Genomic DNA, 24,812 nt, shown 5'->3' on the forward strand with positions numbered 1-24,812 from the left:
TGTGGTTGCCAACGGGGAGGAGGAAAGAGTGGAGTGGACTGGGAGTTTGGGATTAGTAGATGCAAACTATTGCGTTTGGAATGGATAAGCAATGAGATCCTGCTGTATAGCACTGGGGACTAGATCTAGTCACTTGTGATGGAGCAGGACGGAGGATAATGTGAGAAAAAGAATGTATGTGTGTATGTGTGACTGGGTCACTTTGCTGTACAGTAGAAAGTTAGCCAAACACTATAAACCAACTATAATGGAAAAAATAAAAATAATTTTAAAAAAGAAAGAAAAGCCACTGTCCCTTTCAGATCATGCTGATGAATATTCCCGGGACAGTCTAAGATGTTGTAGACAGTATTAACAGCACACCTGGAATTTGAAGATACAAGTGCAGTTACATACTTTCCTCACCAGGTGGCACTCATATTTTGGTGTGGGTTTTTTTGTTTGTTTCTTTGGTTTTGCCTTTTTGTGTTGTTTTGCTTTTTTGCTTTTTTAGGGCCGCACCTGCGGTACATGGAAGTTCCCAGGCTAGGGGATGAATCAGAGCTTCAGCTGCCGACCCATGCCACAGCCACAGCAACTCAGGATTCGAACCACATCTGTGACCTACACCACAGCTCATGGCAATGCTGGATCTCAGACCACTGATCGAGGCCTTGGATGGAATAAACCCACATCCCCCTAGATACTAGTCAGATTCGTTTCCGCTGCGCCACAACAGGAACTCCCAGCGTTCATATTTTGTGACCCACGACCTGGTACCTTCCAAACCCAAGATGTATTTGAAGTGTACTTCCTGGCAGAAGTGGTTGGCATCTGTGTGTTCCAACATGTATGTCTCTGTGTATATAAATTTAGAACGGTAACTTCCTAACTAGAACTCGTTAGGAGATGTTATAGAATGCCTTACTAGAATCCCTTTATTAAAAATGTCTTCAAAGCAACATTTCAAAGGAATCAAATGCACGCCCAATTAGTAGGGCCCATGCTTCGCAAATATTTCTTTCATAAGACAACAATAAGTATTGCCTGCAGACCACAGACCGATAAACAAAAACTGTACGTGTGGGTTATGCTAAACTGCATCCCAGCCTTCTTCAGAGCTTGGTTCCCAGAACGCTCAGCCTAGACGAGCGATAAAATTGGAAGCTTTACAAATAAACTCCCCCTGCCAAAGTTGACGGTTTATTTCCACCTTCTCTAAACTAAACTTGACTGTGAAACATAGCTAGTTTACCTCTTCCCCTCCTGCAGTCTAACTTGGAAATGGTTTTTGACAAGGACCAAGTTATCGCTCTTCCTCTCCCAGGGCTTCTGGTTTAACGCTTGTCTCGACTTGTTCTTATTAAATTTCTGACGTGCCCCAGTTCACTGAGACTCATTTGTTCTCTCCCTTCTCTCCCTCCCTCCTACCTGCCCAAACAATCATGCAGTGAGCATATTAATTACTCAGGTCAGGAGTTCCCACCGGATCGGTGGCGTCTCTGGATTGCTGGGGTGGGGGTTCAATCCCTGGCCCCACACAGTGGGTTAAGGATCCAGCATTGCTGCTGCTGTGGCTTGGGTTGCCACTGTGGCTGAGATCCCTGGCCTGGGAACTCTATATGCCACCTGGGCGGCCAAAAATGCAAAAAAAAAAAAAAGTTAATTTCTCAGGTCAGCAACCCTATCTTCTTAGGCAGTTCACACCAACACGTTAAAGTAGTAACATCAAGATTTCTCATGAGACGCTCGCAAATATTAGTGTGAGGAATTTGGGGTCCGGGGTGCTTCATGTGACCTAGCCTGCCATGCTTTCATGTCGCCCCTGCAGAAACCAAAGAAAAGAACAGGACAATTGTGAATCGGTTTTATTTTTCCTTTGGAATGAGGTCAGTTGAGAATGGGATCGAAGAAGGTGTCGTCACGCTCGTACCTAAATACACGCTTGGACGCAATGCCCGACCCCAAGAGGATTCCCACTTCGCCACCTTTGTCTTTCCCATCAGCACCAGAAACGACCTGATTTCCTTCTGCCACCAGCCATTCTTCAGCTCACATTTCCTCTTCTCTGTGGCCCATGCTGCAATGCAACGGAGGCTCACAGCTTCCCCACTCCCTTCTTGCCTCTCAAACAAACAGAATGCTTGGGAGGATTTTAAGGTTGCAAAGAGAGACAGGATTTTTTTTTTTTTTTTTAAGCACAGGAAGACTTGCAATATGCTCTGATATTGTTTAGGCATTAGAATGGTATATTTTTTTTGTCTTTTTTTGAGGGCTGCACCAGCAGCATATGGAGGTTCCCAGGCTAGGGGCAGAATCAGAGCTACAGCTGCCGGCCTGCACCACAGCCACAGCAACACCGGATCCTTAACCCACTGAGCGGGGCCAGGGAGCAAACCCGCATCCTCATGGATACTCGTCAGATTCGTTTCCGCCACACCACCATGAGAACTCCAATGTTAGAACTTCCTAATAGACAGCTTTGCTCCTGACATCTCAAAGAACATTCCAAAGTGCCTTTATCTCAAAACAGTCCTATTTCTGACATGAAGAGCTGCAGCTACTTAAATAACATCAGGTGCTTTCCTCTTGGCAAAATAAGGGAGAGGGGAGGAATGGCGGGGTGGGGTGGGGGGGACGGGGGTGGAGACGTGGAGGGGGTACTGGCCCAATAGTATTTTTCTGGTGTATTTAACCAATTCAGGAGCCACGGGGCTAGCAGAAAGTCTCCTCCCTGAACAGAAGTAGCTTTTGGGCAGATAAAGCCTGTTTCAGAGACAGCCAGACCAGCTGGATCAACTTGGGAGTTGCCCAGTGAAGCAATTCAAGGGTAGCACTTTAACCACAAGTCAAGAGGCCTTCAGAAATAAGTGTTCTTTATACAACCACACAGCAACGGGAATGAGCCAGCACGCAACTGCGTGAATAAATCTCACAAACACAAGAGTCAATCAAGGGGCCCAGACACCAAAGAACACGCATCAGATGATTTCATTTTAAGACGTTAATCCATGGTGTCTTAAGGGGTGGGGTGAGGGAAAAAATGTGGGTGTTGCCTACCTTCTTCGATGCTGGAAATCCCGGGGGGTGGGGCACAGGCTCCAGAGTCACACAGACCGGGGTTCAAATCCTGGTTCTGCAACTGAGTGACTTTGAACAAGGAACTTCACCTCCCAGTGCCTCAGGTTCCTCCACCTGTCCATGGGATTAATGATACTTCCTCAAAGGGTTGGGGTGAGAAGCAACTGCACTACCGCAGGTGCTTGTGATAAATGGTAATGATGATTATTCTGCCTCTGCTGCCTGACGGCGAAGCAGGAGCAGAGCGCAGATGGGTAACAGCACAGGAAAGGAAAGGCCCAAACTAGCCTTATGATCAAAGAGGTGCAGCATCTACCCGAATGCCGCCCAGGGAGGGCTGTTCCTTCCCTTCCCACTGCCCACACAGTCTGCAAGTGCAGGCCAGCCCGATGCGGCCGAAACAAAGCTGTTCTGGACCCATCCACGCAGAACCTTGCTCGGGACCTGATACTAATCTGATAAACTAGTTTGTATGGCGGGTCTCGTAGGGGTCGCTGGCAGGGGACTGGGTTACCCTCCTGGTTAAGGTGCCTTTTATCCAGAGCCTCATGGAGGTGCAAGGTCTTGACCTAGGCTGGGTGGATCTCACCTTATGCCAGGTCAGTGAGGACCCCAGTGGGGTGGGGTGAGGGGGACAACCCCAACAGTGTAGAGGGAAGGTGGGGGCTAGAGTGGAGAAGCCACAGCCCAGAAGTCTGAGGCTCTAGGGACCTGCAGGCTTCCCTTTCTGACTGCAGAGTGAGAATAGGGCCAACTTGGGTTCCCTCCACCTGAGAGAGGGGACAGATGTCCCTCTGGGAGGTCCCATCAGCTACAAGGCTCACAGATCCTGGGAGAATAGAGAAGGGAACGATCCTTGGGGTTGCATTTTTTATTTTATTTTATTTTTGTTTTTATGGTCACCCCCATGGCCTACGGAGGTTCCCAGGCTAGGGGTCGAATCGGAGCTGCAGCCACCGACCTACGCCAGAGCCACAGCCACGCCAGATCCGAGCCGCATCTGCAACCTACACCACAGCTCATGGCAACGCCTGATCCTTAATCCATTGAGTGAGGCCAGAGATTGAACCGGCATCCTCGTGGATGCTGGTGAGATTCGTTAACTGCTGAGCCACGAAGGGAACTCCCTGTATTTTGTATTGTGAAGTGACCTCTTAGGGCACCAATACAGGAGGAGCAAACCGCTGATGCCCACAATACACATGGACCCGGGGGAGGGGTGGCGGGTGTCGCACTGAAGGGGGAACCCCATATTCAAGAGACTACATGAGGACTTCCTGCTGTGGTGCAACAGGCTCAGCAGCATCTCTGCAGCGCCGGGATGCAGGCTCCATCGCAAGTCCCGTCACAGTGGGTTAAAAGAGCCAGCATTGCCGCAGATGTGGTGTAAGTTTCAACTGTGACCCCAGTCTGATCCCTGGCCTGGGAACTCCATATGCCTCAGGGCCGCCAAAAAAGAAAAAAAAAAAAAAAGAAAGAAAGAAAAAGAAAGACTACATGAAATTCTGATTTGGGCAGAACAGAAAACCTGGGACCAGAGGTGGGACCGACTGCCAAGGGCATGTGTGTTTTCGGGCGATGAAGGTGTCCTGTGACTTGACGGAGCCAGTGGTTGTAGGCATTTGTCAGAACCCACTGAACTGTACACTTGGCATGGGCGTGATTTATTTTATGCAAATTACCCCTTTAATAAAGTTGCTTTTAAAAGAAAAAGAAAATGAATGTCTTAGTCATAGCGGTTGCTCCACTCTGGGAGTAACCCGGGAGGCCCGTGCGAGAACCCTGGGAAGGCCTGCCTCCATCATTCTCCCGGCATGTTAACGTTTGCTCGGGCCCTTACTGTTAGCCGAGCACGTTCTCCTCGCTTGACGGATCCTCACACCCACCGATGAGGGGGCATGATCAGTCCCATTTTGCGGCTAAGGCCACAGAGACCCTCGACAGGCCAAAGGAGCTGGCCTAAGCCTTCTGAAGATCCCATCATCTCTCCTGGTCCAGGAAAACAAAGGCCTAAGAAAACGAAGGTCCAGAGCATGCAAATAACTCAAAAAAGCTGCCCTGCTAGTTAAGGACAGAGTCCAACACTGAAGGCACGCCTCCTCCCACAACAAAGGGGAACAAGGGCTAGTCACATTGGGGTCATCCTGAATGCAGACAGAAGTGGGCTTTCGTTCCCCCCTCAGCGGCACTGCCAGACCCTGGACGGAGAAGAAGAAACAAAAGCCAGGCTCCTCCAGACTCCACCTCTCCTTGCACGGAGCAGCCCCCACCGCACCCCCTTGAGTCCCCAGGGTCTTGTAACTTTTACGAACCACAGCACCGAGCACATGCATTACCTCACCACCGTCTGGCTTATTTCCTAGCACAATTGTCCAAAGCTTGCTCCATTTCCCCCCTCTGTTGGCTGTGCGCTCTTTGCCCATTCCTCCCCGCTGAAATCACAAAGCTCTGACCCGAGGGAGCCTGCGGGATCCTCCTCCTCCTTCCCAAAGTCCTTTATGTCAGAAAGAGGCCTCTGGGGCAGGGCCTGGGTAGCCTATGGCCCCTCCGTATATACCTTCTAACAGCTTGCGTCTGGGCCGGGGTTGGGGGAGACATATGATGGTGTGTCCATAGGGGAGGACATCCCAGGTGAATCACAATTCATGGTGGGTAAATTTTTTTCTTCTGTCTTTTTGGGGCCGCACCCACGGCATATGGAAGTTCCCAAGCTAGGGGTCAGATGGGAGCTGTAGCCGCCGGCCTACGCCACAGCCACAGCCACGCCAGATCTGAGCCTTGTCTGTGACCCACACCACAGCTCACAGCAACACCGGATCCTTAACCCACTGAGCGAGGCCAGGGATCGAACCTGTGTCCTCATGGATGCTAGTCGGATTCGTTACCGCTGAGCCACAATGGGAACTCTTTGGTGGGTAACTTTGGGGACAGGAATTGGGAGTGGGTGGGAGGAGAGAAGATTCTACTTTTCTGTTTTGTTTCTTTTCTGCTCTATGTGAATTTTCCCACCAGTGACTTGGATTACATTTATTTGTATCAATGAGGCTAGACTGGGCCAGGAACTTAACAATTTTCTTCTTATAATTATCTGTATATATATTTTTAAAACCCTGAGAAGTATTGTTATTATTATTATTTGTCTTTCTTGTCTTTTTAGGTCTGCACCCAAGATATACGGAGGCTAGAGGTCTAATGAGAGCTGCAGCTGCCGGCCTACGCCAGAGCCACAGCAACACCAGATCCGAGCTGTGTCTGCAACCTACACCACAGCTCATGGCAACGCTGGCTTCTTAACCCACTGAGTGAGGCCAGAGACGGAACCCGCAACCTCATGGTTCCTAGTCAGATTCGTTTCTGCTGTGCCATGACGGGAACTCTGAGAAGTATTAATTTTTGAAAATAAAATAAGCACCTATAATGTACCACCTCCCTTCCTCCAGGGGGACTAAAACATGCAACAATTTAAATGATAGAAAAACTACGAATGATTCACCCAAAGGAAATGGAGCCAGAGAGGGGTGTAGGAAGGAGAGGCCCCAGGAATGGAGCTGGCTGCCGTTCCTCAGTAGAGGATCACTCTCCTTCGAGCCACGGTCACCCCTGTGTTGTGCCTCTGCTGGGGTCCGCTCCTGCCATAAAGCCCTTGCCCCCTACGCACCTCAGACAAGAGTTCGTTTAGGGCAAAGACCGTCTGACTTTTCTCTGAAGCTTTCAGAGCTTCCTGCGTGCAGAGTAGAAACTGAAGAAACATCTATTGCACATGCTGGAAGGCAGTCTCCAACAGGTGAGAGGGCCGTGGGGTGACACCACTAGACCCTCTACCACTTGCGCACAGAAGGCCTCACCCACCCCTCCTTTGCTCTGTCAAGTGCGCGGTAAGGTTCTCGCTCCTTAACGTGTTTACCAAGACCTTCCCTGTCCCGGCCCACACCTGCTTTTCTGCCTGGTTCCCAAGACAATCCTGTGCCCCAGCAGTCAAACTGGTCCATTCACCACTCCCAGAGGCAACTTGAGGCTCCCTGCCTTCAGGGTCTTGCTCATGCCTTGCCCAATCTCTGCCACTGAAAACCCGGATGACAGTCTATCCACCTCATGTGCCCCTGGCTGGCTTGCTTCCTCTTCCCACCTTCCAGGTGCGTCTCTAAAAGCTGCACCCGCCCTTGCAGTATGGTCATCTAGGCCTCCCGGGCCGGAACATCAAGATGTGTCTCTTACCCTGCCCTCCCCCGTGTCTATTACCTTGCTAGGCCCCGAAGAAAGGGAGAGGGAGAAATACAAGGGTGTAGTCCAAGTCCAAGGTAGAATTAGGCCAAAGGCTCCATCAAGGCAGGGTTGGGTTTAGGGTCAGAATTAGCACTGGGTTAGTCAATTCCTAATCCCACCCACTAGGCGGCGCCCGCGGTCTCATTCCAGTCAAGACACCTCCGGTTTTTGAAGTTTATTGCCTACTTTACAAGTTTCCTTCCTCCCCTACTGTCCCTTTAAGAAGGTGATCCAGGTGAGGCCCGGACTCCGCCCCCGGCGCTGGCCCCGCCCCTCCGCCCCCGCCCGCCCTGCTCCGCTCGCCCAGTCCTAGCGACTTGCCCCCGCGGTCCGGGCCGAGGTCCCAGGTCCCGGCCCGGCGCCATGGAGCGGCGTTGGGCCCCGGGGCTCAGGCTGCTGCTGCTGCTCTGCGCCCTGCTGCCCCCGGGGGCGCGCGCCAAGGAAGGTACCGACCCCCGCCCCGCCCCGCCCCGCCCCCTCCTGCGGGAGCCGGCATTCCTAAGGAGGCCCTCTCCTCGCGCCCCTCTCCAGCGCTCTTGTTTTGCCCGGCCGCCGGGCCATCGACTGGCCTGGCCGGTCTTGGGTCTTTAACCCCAAACAGCTGCTTTCCCGGGTCAGTGATCTCCGCCCCTGGTGGCCAGCGGTTTGCTCCTGGGGGTGGGGAGTGAGCTTCTGGCAGCTGGGAGGAAGCAGTGTCCAGAGGGGCCTCTCTCCACGCCAGCAATCGGGGCGGGGGGGGGGGGGGGCGGGATCCTTTATTCCCAGGCAGCCCCAGCCTCGGGCACCTAAAGCACAGATCCGAACCCTCTGGAGTCGGAGGTGGGAGTCGCCTTGTGCCAAGCCAGGCAGGAGAACAGAGGGACCTGACGCTGGGGGATGGGCTAGGACTAGGGGTGCAGGGGTTCCCGGGTGCAGAGGTCCATCCTTTCACGTGGACCCTCGCACACGCTCTCTGCCCCTAACACCTGGACTTCCCAGACCCCTTGCTGTGCCTCTACTCCACACCCCTAATCACAGGCGGGGCAGGCCCTTTGGCAGCGGCAGGGAGCCTGCCCACCCAGGAACTCCCTCCAAAGTCTTTTGTCCACCTCCTGCCCACTCACGACCCCCCAGAGGCTGAACTCCTCTCTGGCCCATCAGCGTTCCTTTTCTGCCACTGATAGGTTCCCCCCGGGCTGCCTGAGAGGCTGACGGTCCTCTCTGGGGCTGCTCTTCCTAAGGCTTCCTGCCATTGACTTTGGTCAAAGGTCCAGCCGTCCAACCCTTGCCCTACTCTCCCTCTTCCCTCAGGGATTGGACAGACTAATCCCTGGAGCTCTTCACTCCTTCCTGGGTCGTTTTCCTCCCCTGAACCTCTGGAACTCGGCTGTTAAGAGCGGGGTGTTGATGCCTTGGGGCTGGGGGCCTGAAGGAGGAATGTGGTTTGCGTATGTGTTGCCTCCTCCGTCGGAGGTGACCAGCCCCTTTTCTCTCCTTCAGTCACTCTGATGGACACTAGCACAGCGCAGGGAGAGCTGGGCTGGCTGCTGGATCCCCCAGAGGATGGGGTAAGTGTCAGAGGAGGGTAAGACTTAGGGTGGCTCAAGGCTGAAGGCCAGTGGGAAATGGGGCGGTGAGGTGGGTGGAGAAACAGAGAAAAGAGCAGGAAAAACTGGAAGTGTCTCCTCTGGGAGGGGGAGGGGAGGTGAGTCAGAGCCTTCTGAATGGGACCTGGTTGGGGTTGGGGGGGGGGGGCGGTCAGGCTTGAAGGTTCCCAAGGGGAACATTTCAAAGGCTGGCTCCTCCCCTCCCTGCCCCAGCAAGGGAGGGCTGAATACTCTGAGGACCTGGAGGAAGATGAGCCTACTCCCCCTGGGAAGAGAATGGACCATCCCTGGGGTGGTTGAAGGCTGAGACCCAAACACAGAAAAGTCTGCGGTCTCTCCAGCCCAATGGAGTTGCACAGGTTTTAGGGGGTCGGGGACCCCATCAAAGGGTATTCAAAGTCGTGGATGGGGACATTTTTTTTCTGGAGAGGAGAGCCGGAGTTTTCATCACATTCTTCAAAGTGTCTTTGACGGCCCCCCTCCCCCAAAGTTGAAAGCTGCCCCAAGGAGGTCCCAGAGCCCTTGGCACCTCCCCCATCCTCTGCCGCTCTGTGCCACACCGTGCATTCCAAGCCCCTTTCCTCCTGGAATATTTCTGAAGACCAAGGGAGCAGAGAGGTGGGATCTTGTGAGTCCTAGAGCGCACCTTGCTGCACTCAGCAGAGCCGGCCCTGGCACCACAGGAGGCTCCCCAGGTGCCACACCCTCTGGGACTCGGTCTCAAGACCTCTTCATTCTGGTCCTAGACCCTGTTCGCCAATGTTCCCTTTTCCCTTTCCTCCTCCAGTAGGAATCCAACCTCTATTTCTGGAATTGAGGCTACTTAGCCTGCTTTCCTTCTGAGTCTTAGGGTCCTGGCTCCACTCTCAGCTCTCCCACAGAGTGGCCTGTAATTAGAATTAATAGACTAAACCATAATGTATCCTACAGGAGAGGCTGCTTGGAAAATACTGGATTAGGCCAGCTCTAATAGGCGCCTCATCTCATAAACCAGCTAATCACTCTACAATGAGAGCTGCAGGTCCATCTGCTGGCTCCCACGGGCTACCCCTGCTTCCCCCACCCAAATAATTCTTCCCTGGTTGGGCTGGAGCGGATGCGAGTCCCCCTTTGCAGGCTAAACAATTCAAGAAGGCAAGAAGGCAGCAGCAGTCACATTTCCACTGTCTGCCTTGCCCCCCTCTTCCCCTCTCCATCTTTTCAAAACACATACACATCCAGATGCAGGCTCCCCAGAATGTACCTATGTAGCAGCCAACAACCAGAGTGATAAGTGAAAGGATCCTTGTTGCAGATCCTGGGCAGCTGGTTCTCCCCCATCTGTCACTGCTGGAACTGGGAGGAGCAAGTTACAGCTGGGAACATCTGCTGCTCCTGCCCCAGCTGCAGCCATGGCAGCCTCGCTAATGAGCTGCACATTAACCACCCACCACCTTTGCACCTGCCCATCACCCCAAGCTTTCCCCATCCCTGCTTCCTCCTAAGCACAGGCTCTGGGTCCCTTCCATCGCTGCAGCTTGGATACCCCTTGTCCTAGCTTTGAACTTCCTAACATAAATCAAAAACACAGCAGCATATACTTCTGCCTCTGGCCCGTACCACCCCAAACTTTAGTTGATGGTGCTTTTTCTTGCCTTTTCCCCAGGTTGAGAGTAGTGATGAAAGCCCTTGCAAAAATGAACTTTCTATGGGCTTCAGTCTCTCCTTTACCAAATAAGGGAGTTGGAGTTCCCATCGTGGCTCAGTGGTTAACAAATCCAGCTAGTACCCATGAGGACGCGGGTTCCATCCCTGGCCTTGCTCAGTGGGTTAAGGATCTGGTGTTGCCGTGAGCTGTGGTGTAGGTCACAGATGCAGCTCAGATGTGGCATTGCTGTGGCTGTGGTGTAGGCTGGTGGCTATAGCTCCAATTAGACCCTAGCCTGGGAACCTCCATATGCCGTGGGTGCGACCCTAAAAAAAGAACAAAAAAAGACAAAAAAAAAGGAGTTGTAACCAAGATGTCAATGGAATATTTTATGGAATTTGAGAGCTTCTTAAATTTATCTCACAGAGAATATACTTACAAATGGCTACGAACTTTTTTGAAAAAGAAGAATAATGAAATAGGAGACTTGTTCTATCAGACATCAGAACATACTACACATCAATTAGAATTAAAACCCTTAGTGTTACAGAATACTACTCGCACCAATGGAACAGAATGGAAAGTCCCCAAAGAGAACCACATATTTGAGATTTTAGTATGTGATACCATTGGAATTGCAAATCAATGTGGAAAATACAGACTGGTCAATAAATTGACGATTAGGTGTCTGTAATTTTAAAAATTTAAAAAGGAAGAAGGGGAGATCCTGTCGTGGCGCAGTGGTTAACGAATCCGACTAGGAACCATGAGGTTGCGGGTTCGGTCCCTGCCCTTGCTCAGTGGGTTAACGATCCGGCGTTGCCGTGAGCTGTGGTGTGGGTTGCAGACGCGGCTCGGATCCCGCGTTGCTGTGGCTCTGGCATAGGCGGGTGGCTACAGCTCCGATTCAACCCCTAGCCTGGGAACCTCCATATGCCGCGGGAGCGGCCCAAGAAATAGCAAAAAGACAAAAAAAAAAAAGGAAGAAGGTAAAGTTACATCTTCACACTATACACAAAAAAATTAATTTTAGGAAGGTTAAAATCTAAACCTAAAAACCATGCCTACAAGAATGTTAAGAGAAATATTGAAGGTCTTTATAAGTTTGGGATGGGAGAGCTTCCCAAGCAAAATACACAACACAAAAAGGCAGATAAATGTTATTGTGTAAAATTTTTTAGAGTGCCAGCATCAAAGACATTATAGGCAAAATGAAGTGGCCTGATGGAAAAAATATTTGAAACATACATCTCAATGAAATGATTACTGTCTATGATATTTAAAAAAATGAGCAATCAAAAGCAGACTATCAGGCAAAGGTTATAAATACATAACTGCATAAAAATACAAATAGCCTGTGAACAACAACAACAAGAAAAAGAAATACACACCCCCTCCTCCTCAAAGAAATGTAAATTAAAATGGCAAGAAGCTGTTTGGTCCACAAGATTGACCCAAAGTCAAAAGATTGGTAATATCCAGTGTTGATGAGGTTTTGAAAAAATGAGCCTTGTGCTTCGTGGAAGTGGAAATTGATAAAGCCTTTTTGGAGGACAATTTGGCAGTATCTTCTTATAAAATTTATCATATATTTACCCCTTAATAGAGCAGTTCTACAGAGATCTTATAAAAATCCGTACTCTTAAAAAATTTTTAAAAAACTGGATGTTACCCAAATGTCCAATGCTGAGATGAATGATTAAATGCATTGTGGTACCTCCGTACAATGGGATACTATTTTAAGGATTCTTAAAAAGAATTAGGTAGATCTATACATGCTTGTGGATATCTTTCAAAAATTTTTTATTGAAAACAAAAAGTAGGTTATAGAGTAGCATTTGTACATTCAAAAAAAAAATTGTGTTCAGACACATGCCTGTGAAGAAACACTCAAATACTACTCTAGAGCCACCAAAAATGATCTGGAAAGTCTTACTCCAAGTTGTTAAGAACGGGTGGACAGGAGTTCTTTCTGTGATGCAGTGGGTTAATGATCTGGCCTGACAATGTGGCACAGCTGGTTCAATCCCAGGCCTGGCACAGTGGGTTAAAGGATCTGGTATGGCTGCAGCTGCAGCATAGGTCACATCTGTGGCTCCAATTCAGTCCCTGGACCAGGAACTTCCAGATGCTATGGGTGCAGACAGAAAAAAAAAAAAAAAAAAGAATGGGTGGACAGAAAGGAGGACTTCCACTTTTTATTGTATGTAAATTTTTATTCTTTGGCTTTCTGTAATAAGCACATAGAAGCCTAATGATTAAGAACATAGACTCTGGAACCTAGAGTGCCTGGGTACACCTCCCAGCTCCTCCTCTCAATAGCTGCTGCCTTGGGCAAGTAAGTCCTTTGACCTCAGTGTGACTCAGTTTCCTCATTGAAAGTGCTTCAAACAGTGACTGGTAAACATTATAGTAGTGCCGGCTGTTATTAAGTTCAAAAAATCCCTCTAATGTGGAGTTCCTGTTGTGGCTCAGCAGTAACAAACCTGACTAGTATCCATGAGGACATGGGTTCGATCCCTGGCCTCGCTCAGTGGGTTAAAAGATCCGGCATTGCCATGAGCTATGGTATAAGTCACAGATGCAGCTCGGATCTGGAGTTGCTGTGACTGTGGCGTAGGCTGGCAGCTGTGGCTCCGATTCGACCCCTAGCCTGGGAGCTTCCACATGTTGCAGATGCAGCCTGAAAAGAGAAAAAGACAAAGAAATTCTTCTAATGTAAAAGAAGTTAAGAGGAGATGGGAGTGGATAATGTCTAGGAGTCCAACCCATCTTTCCATTGCTGATTTTGATAGTGGTTGTAACGGGAAGGCATGTTAGAGAGAGTAAGAGTCCTTCATATAGAAGAGTTCTATGCTGCTTGTGGCCCTCCGGAAGTTAGGGGCCTTAGTATTAAATGTAGTCTCCTCTGAACAAATAGGCAGAAAGTTTTTGTGAATGAGCTTTTGCTACAAAAATCCGCTTTTGGGGTACCTGTCTTTCTGTCTATCTATTTCTCTGTCTATCTATTTCTCTGTCTATCTATTTATTTACTTATGCACTTATATTTTTAGCTTTTTTAGGGCCACACTTGCAGCACATGGAAGTTCCCAGGCTAGGGGTTGAATCGGAGCTGCAGCTGCCGGCCTGTGCCACAGCCATAGCAACGCAGGATCCGAGCTGCGTCTGTGACCTACACCAGAGCTCATGGCAATGCCAGATCCTTAACCCACTGAGCAACACCCCCCATCCTCATGGACACTAGTTAGGTTTGTTACCACTGAGCCACGATGGGAACTCCCTGCTGATGAAATAGGTAAAACACGGCTCATACCCTTGCTGTTGGAGTGGGCTTATCTCAAGGGACCAGGGCTGGCCGGGGTTGTCACGAGGGTGTTGTCTTGCCCAGTTGATATTCCAAATAAATCCCTGACCCTGAACATTTAACCGGCTATCCTAGGGCCGAGGGGTAGGAAGAAGGCAGGGTCGGGAGTGTGAAGCTGGGCTTCCTCATCCTCCATTCTAGAAAGTGAGCCTCTGGGGAGCAGGTGATGACGACTCGGAGCCTGACTCTGATTTTCCTCTTGCAGTGGAGTGAGGTGCAGCAGATACTGAATGGGAAACCCCTCTACATGTACCAGGACTGCCCAGTGCAAGAGGGCAGAGACACTGACCACTGGCTTCGCTCCAATTGGATCTACCGGGGGGAAGAAGCCTCGCGTGTCCACGTGGAGCTGCAGTTCACCGTGCGGGACTGCAAGAGTTTCCCCGGGGAAGCCGGGCCTCTGGGCTGCAAGGAGACCTTCAACCTCCTGTACATGGAGAGTGACCAGGACGTGGGCGTTCAGCTCCGGCGGCCCTTGTTCCAGAAGGTACTCCTACCCCTCAGGGCCGTTTCAGTCCTGAGGCTGATTCTTGCGTGCTGTCCCCCCCCCCCGCCCCCCCCCCGCTCCTTTCATGACCCTGCTCTGCTAAGAAAGAGAGAAGGGGACAGACACAGGAAAAGAGTGTAGGTTTGGAAAGATGCCAAGAATGTGGGACTAGACATCAGAAGAGCTGGCTTTGAGCACCTTTTCAGCTGTCTCCCGACTTGGGGCGCCTCACTGAACCTCTCTGAGCTCTGGTTTCCTTGTCCTAAAATAGTGATGCTAGGAGTTCCCTGGCAGCTCAACAGGTTAAGGATCCGGCACTACCACTGCTGTGGCTTGGGTTCCATCTCCAGCCTGGGACCTTCCACGTGCCATGCGTGGCCAAAAAAGAAAAAAAAGTAGTGATACTATTTTATTATCAATCGTATGCGTGCCAGCCTCATCTCTTTTAGAGGCCTTTGCAGGCATCCACTGTGTTAACAGCATGGCCTGGTGGGGACAGGGAGGAAGGATTTGGGCTCTTGCCATCAGTACTCACTACATCCATGTGCAACACACACCCAGGAGTGCACGCAGAGCTGTGTAGGCAGAGTTCTCGGCAGGCTTGTCTTTACTCCCCTCCCCACTCAGGAAAACAGGCCAGAACGCAGGAGAGTAAGGAGCATATGATCATAGGACGTGCGCTTATATTTTTTTCTTTTTTTTTTAATGGCTAAAAATTTTATTAAAATAGAAAAATAAATAATGTAACACACTGCTTCCTATCATAATTTGAAATTGACATTTAATTTTTTAAAGTTTTTTGTCTTTTTGCTATTTCCTGGACTGCTCCTGCGGCATATAGAGGTTCCCAGGCTAGGGGTCTAATCAGAGCTCCGCAGTGTGCACCCGCCTACACCACAGCCACAGAACGTGGGATCCGAGCCGCGTCTGCGACCTGCACCACAGCTCAGGGCAACGCCGGATCCTTAACCCACTGAGCAAGGCCAGGGATCGAACTCACAACCTCGTGGTTCGTAGTCGGATTCGTTAACCACTGTGCCACAACAGGAACTCCTGAAATTGACATTTTAATAGCATTTGGGAAATTGCTCTTTGAGTAAATTGCTTAGTTATGTTATTTAATAAACAATTTCAAACATTAATTTTTATTAAACTAGGATCAAAATATTTCTGGCCACTTATATAAATAGTATTTTATAGGCATTTTCAAGAATCATATTTTCAAGAATCATACAATGGCGTATCTGGATATGCAGGAAAAGAAATGTAGTCAATTAATAGCATGAAGACTTATTTTTTTTTTCCAAAGAGAAGATGTTGTAAAGTTTGTTATTCATAATAAATTCACGGTGACGCACTTTATAACCGACCACCTCATAGCCATCAAGGCAGGGAACACCTTCAAATAGCGGCAGTCCTCTGGGCCGTTACATCCTCCAGCCTGGGTTTCAAACCTGGCCCCGCCGTGGGGTCACCGTGTGCTCTTGGATGAGGTCTCCGACCTCCCTTAGCCTGAGTCTCTTCATCTGCCAGAGGGGGAAAGTGATCCATCCCCCCAGCCCTTGTAGGATTATTGTATGGACTCCGCAGTGTGCACATAAAAATGCTGGGCTCAGTTTTTCCCACGTAATCGGCCCTCAGTTTGTGGCTGTGCAAACCTGTGCGGCGTTAAGCGAGCCGGCGCTTCTGTTATGTGGGAATGAGGCCCAGCTTTGCCCCTGCCTCGTCTCCCCCAGGTCACCACGGTGGCTGCAGACCAGAGCTTCACCGTTCGAGACCTCGCATCTGGGGCCGTGAAGCTGAACGTGGAGCGCTGCTCCTTGGGCCACCTGACCCGCCGAGGCCTCTACCTTGCCTTCCATAACCCCGGTGCCTGTGTGGCCCTGGTGTCTGTCCGGGTGTTCTACCAGCGTTGTCCAGAGGCTGTGCATGGCTTGGCCCGATTCCCAGACACTCTCCCCGGACCCGGCGGGTTGGTGGAAGTGGCGGGGACCTGCTTGCCCCATGCCCAGGTCATCCCTGGCCCCTCCAGTGCGCCCCGCATGCACTGCAGCCCGGATGGCGAGTGGTTGGTGCCCGTGGGGCGGTGCCACTGTGAGCCTGGCTATGAGGAAGGCAGCGGCGGCGCTGAGGGATGCCTTGGTAAGGAGACTTGGGGAGGTGAGAAACTACAGGGCCCATGTGGGGGAGGGTCTCCTGGGTGACGGGTCGGGGGACTCCTGCTCCATCTCAGGGATTTTTTTTTTTTTTTTGCTTTTTAGGGTCACACCCGTGGCATATGGAAATTCCCAGGCTTGGGGTCCAGTTAGAGCTACAGCTGCCAGCCTACACCACAGCCAGAGCAATGCGGGATCTGGGCCACATCTGCAACCTACACCACAGCTCAAGGCAACGCCAGATCTCCGACCCACTAATCAAATCCAGGGATCCAACCCACATCCTCATGGATACTAGTGGGATTCGTTTCCGACACGCCACAACGGGAACTCCTGTCTCAGCGATTTTTATACTGAGCGTCCAAGGGCCCTGACGAGACACCTGCAGGGGTGTTTCCAGCGCAAGGGATTTGCGGAGTGAGGTTGTGATTCTGCCCGTAAAACACTGAACAACCTTGGTTCTGTGGCCTTCTATCTCCAGCCTGCCCAAGTGGCTCCTACCGGCCTGATGTGGACACACCCCACTGTCTCAAGTGCCCCCAGCACAGCACAGCCGCGTCTGAAGGAGCCACTGTCTGTACCTGCGAGGGGGGGCACTACCGAGCCCCCGGGGAGGGCCCCCAGGCAGCCTGCACACGTGAGTCCAGGGCCAGAGCTGACTGTCTGTGAGGAGGTGCACATTGGCTAAGCCCTTGGTGGGCTCAGAATTTTCCAGAGCTTATCAGATGTTGGAGGCCATCCAGGGTGCTGGCCACTGAACCCGCATCCCGACATGAAAGAATGCGGAGATGTGACTAAGCATTTCCTCACTAGCAATCGAATCTCCTGTCTAGGCCTTGGGAGGGCTTTGAGAATCCGGGTGTTGGGAGGAGACTGGGGGCCAGCAGCTTGAATAAGAGCAAAGCTGGCTCCTACTGATGGCCCGCGTTCTCCCACAGGACCCCCCTCGGTCCCCCGAAACCTGAGCTTCTCTGTTTCGGGGACCCAGCTCTCCCTGCACTGGGAACCCCCAGCAGACATGGGGGGGCGCCAGGATGTCAGATACAACGTGAGGTGTTCCCAGTGTCAGGGAGCAGCGCTGGACGAGGGGCCCTGCCAGCCCTGTGGGGGAAGCGTGCGCTTCTCCCCGGGGCCCAGTGGGCTCACCACGCCTGCGGTGTGTGTGGACGGCCTCGAACCCTACGCCAACTACACCTTTAACGTCGAAGCCCAGAATGGAGTGTCAGGGCTGACCGCCTCCATGCACACCAGCGTCTCCATGAGCATCAGCATGGGGCATGCAGGTGAGGGGCCTGGGGACCGGGGGCACAGAAGGACCTGGAGGGGAACCAGAGGGCATGGAACCACAGGGGTCAGTTGATGGGCAGGAAGCGAGAAGCTGCTTAGGTGATGTCCTCTCTCTTTGCAAATCCAACCGGGACCCTTTGGACGCAGAGTCCCTGTCAGGCCTGTCCCTGAGGCTGGTGAAGAAGGCGCCGCGGCAGCTGGAGCTGACCTGGGCAGGGTCCTGGCCTCGCAGCCCTGGGGGGAACCTCAGCTACGAGCTGCACGTGCTGAACCAGGTGAGGGCGCGGCTGACCGTCTATAGCTTGAGGTGCAGGACAGGGTAAAGCCTGCGGTGAATTGTGTGACTTTCTCAGGGCAAAACCCTGCAAAGAGCCCTGTCCTGAATGTCGCCCAACCTACCCCTCGGGCATCTTCCTAGGACTGCCCGTCCCCTCCGCCAGATCTGCTTTGGCACGGCCTGGATAACATGAGTCTCCATTCACAGAACGAAGAACGGTACCAGATGGTTCTAGAACCCAGGGTCCTGCTGACCGAACTGCAGCCAGACACCACGTACATCGTCAGAGTCCGGATGTTGACCCCTCTGGGCCCTGGCCCCTTCTCCCCTGACCATGAGTTTCGGACCAGCCCACCAGGTAGGTGGGTGGTCCTGTGTTTAGTCCCAGATACGCATGCACCTGTTGTCCCCTGAGACTTCCCAGGTCCTATCTCAGTCGGTGACCTTCCTTCTTCCTCTGTACACAAGAGCACGTGCCCCCAACTCCCCCACCACAGGCACGCAGAAGCTCCCAGATGGGCCCTGCCCATCCAGGCTGACACCACGCCTCCTCTTCAGACACACATTCTGATGCTGAATACAGCCGGCCGGCATCCTGTCACATCTCCTAACCCTTTAGTTTAGTGTCCATAGGCAGGCAGCCATGCCGGCCGTCCTTGGGTGGGGCCCTTTCCACGGGCTCTCTCACCCACACCCGACCTGGTTGGGGGATGCACACCCAAAGCCACTGGGGGACCTCCCCAGCCCCTGCTCCCTTTTAGTCTCTGTCGTCGTCGCGGGCTCTGAGCACCCCCAGGCGTCCTCACCGGGTGTGCCTACAGTTTCCAGGGTCCTGACCGGAGGAGAGATTGTGGCCATCGTCTTTGGGCTGCTGTTGGGCGTAGCTCTGCTGCTCGGGGTTCTTGTCTTCCGTTCCAGGTGCTGCTCCTGCCCCACCCCTACCCCATCCACCACCCCCGGGTTCCTTTACCTGGGGAAGAAACTCCTGAATGCAGCCCTCCCACCCCCTCCCACCCAAGCTCCTATGTGCCCATTCCCACCACCCTGCACCCCCACGCCCAGTTGTTTCTGGGGAAGACTCAGCTGGAGCCCACTGGGGCCCCAAGGTGGTCCTGGGACCCTGAGGAAGCTGATCCCCAACCCCCACAGGAAATCTCAGCAGCAACGACAACACCAGAGGCAGCAGAGGCAGCGTGATCGTGTCACTGATGGGGACAGGGGTGAGCCAGGAGCACCTGTGTGCCCACGTGTGTGTGTGCGCGTGTTGGGAGGTGCCACTGGGATGGGACCCAGGGACCCACATTTGCCAGGACAACTCTGAGGGTGCAAGTGGGCTCTCTTGCCTCTAGGGTGCTTGTGTTTTGCTACTTAATTAACTTTGGTTAATTAACTTTGTACCGATGGGCCCCCAGAGGCTCTGTGCAATTACCTGTTAGCTATTGGTAACACCGCCTTCCCCAGTCCTGCCTGGCCAGGTCTGTGGGCTGAGGCTGGGCAGGAAGGCGAGAGCCCACAGGCTCCCCGAAGTCCTCCCAGTCGTGTGGGCTTCCTGCCAGTTAGGTGTCCCACGAAGGGGGGTTGTCTGGGGTCCATCAAGTAACAGGGCAGAAGCAAGGCTTATCCGGGAACTTGGATGAGGTGTGAGTGACGGGAGGGGTATGGGGAGCCGGGATGAGGAGGGAGGACAAGGAATTAGGGTCAATGAGTCACAAGAAGCTTGAGTAACTTGAGGCCATGAACATGCCTCTGGGTCTGGACGCTGGCCGACCGCTCTGGGCCTCGGGCGGTCAGGACATCCAGGCTCCGCGTGCAGACAGCAGGAGGAACAGCTGGGCAGTGGGGGCTTCGTTGCTGAGAATAGAGACCATCTCCCACTTTCAGCCAGAGCAGGACGCCGCGGGGAACAGAGGCATGAGCAGTCTGGGGGCTGCTCCCCACCCCCCACCCCCACCCCCACCCCCCCGCACTCCTGAGCCCTGGAACCGGGCTCAACCCTCCCGGCTCTCTCCCCAGAGGATAAGCTGTGGCTGAAGCCTTACGTGGACCTCCAGGCCTATGAGGACCCTGCCCAGGGAGCCCTGGACTTCACCCAGGAGCTGGATCCAGCCTGGCTGGTTGTGGACACCGTCATAGGAGAGGGTGAGCCCTGGGGTCCCCTCCGTGCAGCAGCGCTGGAGCTGCCAGCGGGCTGCTTCCTTCCAGCTCATCCTTGTAGAGCCCGGCTGGTCTCTCCTCCAGCCCAGAGCTCCCAGATGAGTTTCCTTCCTGCCCTACCTGAGGGCCTGGCACCACTGTGATCCCGTTATGACCCCCTCACCAGGGGTCCTGGAGCAGGCCCCACCTCCTGCACCATCTGCTCCTGTGCCTGTGGGATGTTTGATGAAGAGGGTTAAACACATCGTCCTTGTCCATAGAGGGGTTGCTGTGCCCAGACTCAGGCCATGCTCAGATGCTTCCCAAACGTGGGAGAGATGCAGAGCCTCTCTAGTCCCACATTCCACCCAGCCCAGGCCCCAGTGTCCTTGGACTGCCCTCCTCCCTTGGGTCACCAGGGAAAATGGATCTGAACAGAGAACAAAGCTCAGCAGTGTGTGGCCAAGCTGACTGGGCTGTGACCGGAGGAGCTCGTGAAAGAGAGGCGGCAGTGGTCAGCCTCCCTGGTCCCATGTGCCCTGGCCCTGACCAGCCTGCCCTTTGTGCGTGCAGCCCAGTCCCACTGCAGGACCCCCACTCACCCAGCTCCTCCTGAGCACCTACTGTTAGCCCAGACCTCTGCTAAGAGGGGAAGCAGTGCTGAAGCACTGCCTGTTCCAAACTCCCGTCCCTTGGCCCCGAGGAGGACAACCAAGCCCTTGTCCCAGGCAGGAGGGTATACTGTGTTTCTGATCATCTGGTCTAGAGAAGAAAAGGGACCTGGAGGACTGGAGATACCACCGCCTGTCCCCCTGGGGAGCCCGCCTGTGCCTCTGGGCGTGACCCTGTTTTCTTTGCACCCAGGAGAGTTTGGGGAAGTGTATCGAGGGTCCCTGAGAAACCCCAGCCAGGACTCCAAGACTGTGGCCATCAAGACCTTGAAAGACACCTCTCCAGATGGCCAGTGGTGGAACTTCCTTCGAGAGGCTACAATCATGGGCCAGTTCAACCACCCACACATTCTGCACCTGGAAGGCGTTGTCACAAAGCGTAGGAAGGGGTGGTGTCCAGGACCGCGGGTCAGGGGGTGGGGGATGGGGGGGTCGGGGAGGAGCCAGTGAGGCCCCCGGAAGTGGAGGGAGGGTCCGCTGCCAGAGGCAGGAAGTCTGGTTCTGGGTGGAGTCGGGGTGGAGGCCGCTGTGGTGATGTGTGCTTGTGTCTCAGGAAAGCCCATTATGATCATCACGGAGTTTATGGAGAACGGAGCTCTGGATGCTTTCCTGAGGGTGAGAAGGGCAGAGGACCAGCTGGGACGGGATAGGATACGCCCCAGAGCCCTGGCCATTGGCTCCGGGTCCAGCAAGAGGAGACCCAGCCCCTCCTCTGAGTTCCCACCACTCCCTGCTGCAGGAACGAGAGGACCAGCTAGTCCCTGGGCAGCTGGTGGCCATGCTGCAGGGCATAGCATCCGGCATGAACTACCTCAGTGACCACAGTTATGTCCACCGGGACCTGGCCGCCAGGAACATCTTGGTGAATCAGAACCTGTGCTGCAAGGTGTCTGACTTTGGCCTGACCCGCCTGTTGGACAACTTTGATGGCACCTATGAAACCCAGGTCAGAGCCTTGCACTTAACCACGTATGCATTTACACACACGATTATAGGCTGTGTGTACAGGCAGTACGTCCAGAATTCGGATGCATGCTCATAGGGGCACAACGTGCTCTCCCCTTCCGTGCCCTGAATCACACCAGCTTTCTGCCTTACGTGCCCTACTAGGGAGGCAAGATCCCCATCCGCTGGACAGCCCCCGAAGCCATTGCCCACCGGATCTTCACCACCGCCAGCGATGTGTGGAGCTTTGGCATCGTGATGTGGGAGGTGCTCAGCTTTGGGGACAAGCCCTACGGGGAGATGAGCAATCAGGAGGTGAGCCTGGGGGTGTCTCGTACCTCTGGTCCCCTCCGCAAATCCGCCATGGCCCTTTCCTGCACGTTGTCGTACTGATCCTTCTTGACCCAGTTAGTGTGCATGCCCATCCACTCTGTTCCCCTTCAACTCACACGCCGTTCTCTTGACCACCACCCCCCCACCCTGGACAGGGGGTTTAGAAGCTCCAGGGCGATAACGTTGTGTGAAAAGAGGTTCCTACTGGCTGCCAGTTTCGTTTCCTACCCTTGGGCGTCCCTCTCCTCTTCCTCACTGCAGGTAATGAAGAGCATTGAGGATGGGTACCGGCTGCCCCCGCCCGTGGACTGCCCTGCGCCCCTGTATGAACTCATGAAGAACTGCTGGGCCTATGAGCGAGCCCGGCGGCCCCCCTTCCATCGCCTGAAGGCACAGCTAGAGCATTTGCATGCCAACCCGCACTCCCTGCGGACCATTGCCAATTTTGATCCCAGGTAGGCACCGCTGGGGAGGGCAGACGCGGGAGAATGGAAATGGGCATTCGGCTGCATCCACCGAGCACCAGTCCTGTGAGCTCCTGGCAGTCTGGCATGAGAGGCAGGATTCCGATCTGCACCCTCTCTGATGGCAGAGATGCGGTGTGTCTCCCTGAAGAGCCCTGATTCGATGGAGGACAGGGAGCAAACACCCCGAGATGCAAAGTACACACAAGCAGCTGATGACCGGGTACCTGCTCCACGGAGCTCGGTCACTTAGGCTGGGGTGGGGAAGGCAGAGAAACTGACAGGAGCCGGACAGTTCGAAGCTTGTAGTGACCGAGAGGGGCCACCTTATAGGGTCTGGGAAGGCTCCCAGGTCACATGGCCAGCAAGGGTTGGGGAGCTGAGGGCATGCCAGTTGCAAATAGTGCAGGGTGAGTTTCCCATTGATGCTCAACAGTGACAAACCCAACTAGGATCCATGAGGTTGTGGTTCCATCCCTGGCCTCAGTCAGGGGGTTAAAGATCTGGCGTTGCCATGACCTGTGGTGTAGATCACAGACGTGGCTCAGATCTGGCATTGCTGCGGCCATGGTGGAGGCTGGCAGCTGTAGCTCCAATTTGACCCCTAGCCTGGGAACTTTCATGTGCTGCTGTTACGGCCCTAAAAAGACCAAAAAGAAAAAAAAAAATAGTGCAGGGTACCGAGAAGTTTGGACTTTATCCTGAGCATGGAGAACTACTGACCAATTTTTAAAAACTGTCCATGGGAGGGACATGGTTAGAACTGCATTTTACCCAAAACATTGCTGGAATATGGAGGAGCAACTGGTGTCGAGGCTCAGGTGGGGGAGATGGGCCAGGCTGGGCTTCAGATGCTTTATCGGGGGAACTAGCCCTGGCGCGCTGGCCTCTGTATCAAACCACCATATATAACCTTGTTTCTGGGAGAAAATGCGCTCCACGTTCCAACTTTTGAAACTATCTTTTGGAGCACAACTCCCTTGTACACTAGAGACTGCATGTGCTAATCTTTCTGGAATGTTGGATATTTTTCCCCCAGCAGATTTACTTTGCTAATGGTTTTTGGCTCTGGTGGGCTGTAGTCCAGGAACACTCATTGTGTTGGGGGTGTCAATGCAAGAATAACAGCCGAGGTTGGAGGTGGCAAGCAGGGGGCTGCTCCCAGAACTCCAGGGGCCACCCCGAAAAAGGGCAAAGACCACACTGGCCTTCTGGGGCCTCCGCTCTCCTCTTCCTCCTGGCTGCTCTCAGTTGGGATGGTTGATCCTTTGTGTCTTCACCAGGCCCCCTTCCGCTGCCCAAAGCTGGCCCCGGCAGTGCAGATGGGCTGGGGGCACCTCCCTGTTTGGCCCTCCCGGGCTGTCACTTGCCCCCTGTCTGTCAGTGTAGCAGGACTTGTCAGCCTGCCTGTTGCTGTTGCCAGGACACAGGCCAGGAAATGGCTTCACAGACAATGGCCCAGGCTAATCCAGAAAGTCTAGATAATCTCCATGCTCAGACACCCAACTTGAATGCCGGCCACAGATGCAGAGGCTGAGCCCCAGTTTCAGGAAAGCCCTGCATCCCCCGTGTGACTGAGGCAGCCCGTGTCCCACAGGGTGACCCTGCGCCTGCCCAGCTTGAGTGGCTCGGACGGGATCCCCTACCGAAGCGTGGCTGAGTGGCTGGAGTCCATCCGAATGAAACGCTACATCCTGCACTTCCGCTCGGCCGGGCTGGACACCATGGAGTGTGTGCTGGAGCTGACGGCCGAGTGAGGCCCCGGGGACCTGGGCAGGGGAGGGCTGCAGGGGTTGGAGCCCACAGACTCACCAGCCAGCCCCTCTCCTGGCCCACAGGGACCTGACGCAGATGGGAATCACGCTGCCGGGACACCAGAAGCGCATTCTTTGCAGTATTCAGGGGTTCAAAGACTGAGCCCGCCCTCACCCACCCTGTCCTCAGGGAGCAAGGATGGTCATGCATCAGGCCCCTTCCCTCGACCTGCCAGCGGCAGGCCTTCGGTGCTGCTCCTGCCCACCCGTCGCCCAGGAGCGCCTCTGGAGCCTTCTCAGGAATCTCTTTGTTTTAAAAAGGGAGGTGGGGAGTTCCAGGTGTGGCTCAGCGGGTTAAGGACCCGACATCATCTCTGTGAGGATGAAGGTTCAATCCCTGGGCTC

At 53.5% G+C, this 24,812-nt stretch overlaps 1 protein-coding gene across 1 annotated transcript; it reads left to right on the forward strand.

Annotated features, from left to right (window-relative positions):
• Positions 1-7,626: 7,626 nt before the first annotated feature.
• EPHA1 (EPH receptor A1) lies at positions 7,627-24,781 on the forward strand. Its single transcript, XM_047763539.1, has 18 exons — positions 7,627-7,768; positions 8,803-8,870; positions 14,106-14,387; positions 16,124-16,529; positions 17,025-17,180; positions 17,482-17,826; positions 17,978-18,105; positions 18,315-18,465; positions 18,929-19,025; positions 19,257-19,327; positions 20,121-20,246; positions 21,105-21,290; positions 21,465-21,526; positions 21,651-21,857; positions 22,022-22,171; positions 22,451-22,644; positions 24,251-24,406; positions 24,492-24,781. The coding sequence occupies exons 1-18, from the start codon at positions 7,687-7,689 to the stop codon at positions 24,568-24,570; spliced, it is 2,946 nt and encodes a 981-aa protein (XP_047619495.1). The 5' UTR covers positions 7,627-7,686; the 3' UTR covers positions 24,571-24,781.
• Positions 24,782-24,812: the final 31 nt, after the last annotated feature.

This window comes from Phacochoerus africanus, chromosome 16, assembly GCF_016906955.1.
Source record: "Phacochoerus africanus isolate WHEZ1 chromosome 16, ROS_Pafr_v1, whole genome shotgun sequence".
In the NCBI taxonomy this organism is placed as follows: Eukaryota; Metazoa; Chordata; class Mammalia; order Artiodactyla; family Suidae; genus Phacochoerus; species Phacochoerus africanus.